This window comes from Choristoneura fumiferana, chromosome 7 (genome assembly GCF_025370935.1).
Source record: "Choristoneura fumiferana chromosome 7, NRCan_CFum_1, whole genome shotgun sequence".
In the NCBI taxonomy this organism is placed as follows: domain Eukaryota; kingdom Metazoa; phylum Arthropoda; class Insecta; order Lepidoptera; family Tortricidae; genus Choristoneura; species Choristoneura fumiferana.
The window spans coordinates 7054661-7058725 of record NC_133478.1 but is presented as its reverse complement, the minus strand read 5'-3'; the positions used below and the strand labels follow the sequence as shown (position 1 = coordinate 7058725).

Below are 4065 nucleotides of genomic sequence, written 5' to 3'. Positions count from 1 at the left end.
ACGCTAATTAGGCTCCTATTTATGCGAAATGTTATGCTCACTCTCATTTTATTCACGTAAGATGGCTAATAAGTTAAAAATAAGCCTCATTTGTATTTCTTTAAAGACTTTCGCTTGGTTTTTTGCTATCTACATTAATGAGTTCTCAGCAGTCTCAGAAGAATGTCTAGATACGTAATATTAAGACATCTACATTCTTATGTTTTTAAATGCTAAACATGTGTACGTATTCACACACTAGTATCTTTAGATGTTATAGTTATAATGTTAGACTTAGGTCTCATTCAATTCAAATAAGTTAGAAAATAGTCACGTGAGTAATCCATTTACTTAGTTTAGTATATTCTCTACTTTCTTCCGAGTGAAACTGGTGTTGCGAAGCTGACTGCCAAGCCGGAATATCATGTTTCCTCGCTTCACATGTTAGCACCAAGTAATAGGTATTGAATACCAGTCCATGCGTAAAATTTTCTGTCAGGATCTTTTATGATTGATTGTGTGAAGTATAAAATTAAAGATATCGTAGAAGAAAACAATACACGTTTGTACAACAAATTTATTAAAAACAATAACGATATTAAAATATCTTTAATAAATAAGCTAGACTACCTATTACAACTTAAAATAATATTTACAGTTTGGCTATACGACCATTACATCAAACAAACTCGTAGCTACAATTTTCTGGTGTTGACGCAACTTGTTTTGATGCAGTGAAATTGTAGGTAACAAGTAACACGATCATGTACTTGCTGTTAAAAAGAAAGCACGTATCCAAAACACGTGAAGCGTCGGCGAGGCGGCCACCCGCGGGTAATTAGCGGAACATACACAAATAAATCATATCAAGGGAAACGATTTCGCCCAAACAGGGTTGCATCGCTCCATCTGAAGCGCAAAAATCATACAGCACACATCATTTATACACACAATCAACAACTCTATTATTTACAAGGAAACTAAACTCCCCAAACGCCCATCATTTATTAGTTGACGGCTTTGAGTTCCTCACTATATTTGATCGTGTTGTATGAATTCTCACTGTAAGCTCCTTGGAGGGGATCCTTAGCTGATCCATATTGGGAACTTAGACTGCTGTGGCTTCCAGAACTGTATTTGGGGTAAGAACTCAAAGAGCTAAGACTGCTTGAAGGAGATCTATACGATGAACTGCCTGCACCGAAGCCGCTGTAGGAGGATTGCGATTTAGGCACGTAATACTGAGGTCTATGAGATGAGGCGGAGTGGGTGGCAGAAGGAAAACTATAAGAACTAGATGGAATGCCATACGAGGTAGCGGGGGGTACTGTCAGGCCCAAAGTGGACGAAGATGCTGACCCAAAACCATCCGACTTAGAAGGAAGGTATGCGGAGACGTATTTAGAGGAACCTCCGCCAAAACCGTCATGGGCTCCATCGAAACTTGCTCCATGACCGCCGGAACTGAAAGATAAACCTCCGTGACTACCGTGCCCGCCAGAAGAAAGAGAAAGACCACTAAGACCTCCCGATCCCAAAGAAAGACCTCCGTGACTACCGGGACTTAGAGAATGACCTCCAAGGCTACCGGAACCTAGAGTGTATCCAGCAAAGCTACCATAACTTGGAGAGTGGCCACTAAGACTGCTAGAGCTAAGGGTGTGTCCACCAAAACTACCGGCACCCAACGATTGACCGCCATAACTGCCGGAACCCAATGATTGACCGCCATAACTGCCGGAACCCAATGATTGGCCCCCATAACTATCAGAGCCTAAGGATAATCCACTGTGACTGCCAGAACCCAGAGAAAGAGCAGATGCAGAAGCTCCATCAACAGAAGGTGAACCGTAGGATGAACCAGAAATAGCAGACAAACCTTGGTGGCTAGAATCACCTTGTACTGAAGAACCTATGTAAGCAGAAGGCTTAAAAGCATTTTTACCAGAGGAAGTGGAACCAGTACTGAAAGATTTATACGGTGACGTATGTGACTGTCCAGATCCACCATAAGAGCCAGAAAGTCCACCAAAGGATTGTCCTCCGCTGGTTAAAGAAATAGCACCGTTCGATCCAAAGGAGTGTCCAGAACTAGGGGAAGCGTAGTTGAAGGTACGAACATTCGATTTAGCATCAGCGGGGTTGAATAAAACTGGACCAGTGGAACTGTAAGAGCCGAGACCTTTAGTGCCAGCAGCGTAAGAGGGTACACTGGCTTGAGGCTGTTCAGCGACACTGTATTGCTGCAGTTTGGGAGCTACGAAAGAAAACTGTGGCTGTGACTGCTCCTGGCCGCTGTAAGCGTTGTGTCCTTCAGACTGGAACAAGCCTCCATAGCCCCCTGGAGCTTGCAGAGTCAGAGCACCAGAGTTTATACTTTGTTGTAACTGGCTCATCAGTTGAGATAAATCGCTTCCTACTATATTGCCGTGGCTGGGCTGCAATGTGATAGGCGGAAGCTGAATAGTCGCATGACCGCTAGATGGAAGACCTTCGGATGAGAGAGAGTGTGATCCAGTGAATCCTTGTCCCTCGTAGCTTGAGTAGCTGGGCTTGGCTCCGCCGACGCTGTACCCCGCTCCGATGCTGATAGCACTAGCACCATCGTTGCCAAGTGACGGAGTTTGGTAACTATGTGACGATGAGGGGTATCCCACGGCAGCTTCTCTTTTGTCTTTAGCATCTTCAGCCTTATTTTTATTCTCAGCCCAGGAGGTCGCAACGCTCAGCAGAGCGATGAACGTGATCTGAAATGTGAGAAATAAATGTTTTTTAAATGATGCCGCCCGCACATTACACTTAAAGCTTTGCAGAAAGTAAAAAATGTATCATCCCCAGAGGTCATTAACACATACGCACGCACTGCTGCTTATATAATAATTTTAATCTAATTTTCACTTTCGTTAATGCTAACTGGCTAGGGAAACCCAAAACGAGTTTTAGAAAAAAACGAAACCGCAGCGGCCGGCGCCGGCGCACCAACGCGGCCTCAGCGACCCGCATGACACTTCCAACAGATTAAAAAACATCTATAGCCATAAATTTAATTTCACTTTTACCGCTTTTACTTCATATCCTAAGTAGCTATTGCCCGCGACTTCGTCAAGCGTACAACTAAATTATCATATTATTATCATTATCCCGTGGGAAGTATGCAGATTTCCGGGATAAAAATGGCCTTTAAGTTAATCCAGGTTATAAATTATCTGTGTGCCAAATTTTATCCAAATCCATCCAGCTGTTTAAGCGTGAAAGAGTAACAAACATCCATACATACATCCATTCTCACAAACTTTTGCGTTTATAATATTAGCTATATAACGTGTGACGGTTTTTGAACTTGAAAAAAATCTCAGCACGCACTTGTCAATATACAATTCGAAAAAAAATATAACTATAAATAATCGATAAAAACTTTTTTCTCTGCACACTCGTGGAGTTGTTAATTGCTCCAATTAAACACATCTTGATCCTCGCCGGTATACCGATTTCTAAACACTGCAATAGAAACTCCCGAGCTAATTTTATCTCCTGAACCAGAACGCACTCGTTTGATCGCATATCACTTCACACACTCACCGTGAGTTTCATTTCAATTTGTTTGTTATGCTCGTCGCGTGTTCGAAACTAAATCACTGGCAACACCACGCGTCTATCGGACGGCTGGATGGGACAACCGCCGAATTCGTAATGTTAAAGCGTAGTGTCTTCACCGAATTTATAAGAGAGGTGGTGGTGCACACCCGACGGCGGCAGCGTCGACTGCCGTGAGGGTAAAAGTGTACCGGAGGACCCTTTCACTGGGCTGAAAGAATGGGAGCGAGCTTCCGAGCCCAGCAGTGAAGCAATACGGTCGGAAGTGTTTCAAGAGTTACGTCACATGCAACTAATCGCAATTCTGGTGCATTTATCGGAACAAGTGTCTTCGGTCAATAGGCTGCAGTTGAGTCATCGGTTTTTAAGTTGAAGTGATATTTGTTAAAGAGCATAGATTTTGCTTTAAACTTAATATTTAAGGTAGTGTGTCATATTGGCTAACGATTTGTCATTGCATTATATTGTAGTGGTCGTACCTAGGTAAAGTTT

The 4065-nt window shown here is 42.9% G+C and overlaps 1 protein-coding gene across 1 annotated transcript; it reads right to left on the bottom strand.

Moving 5' to 3' along the window:
• Nucleotides 1-548: 548 nt before the first annotated feature.
• Nucleotides 549-3661, bottom strand: LOC141429589 (uncharacterized). The gene is made up of 2 exons (XM_074089974.1): nucleotides 3559-3661; nucleotides 549-2726 (listed from the first exon to the last, which is right to left on the bottom strand). The coding sequence occupies exons 1-2, from the start codon at nucleotides 3568-3570 to the stop codon at nucleotides 987-989; spliced, it is 1752 nt and encodes a 583-aa protein (XP_073946075.1). The 5' UTR covers nucleotides 3571-3661; the 3' UTR covers nucleotides 549-986.
• Nucleotides 3662-4065: the final 404 nt, after the last annotated feature.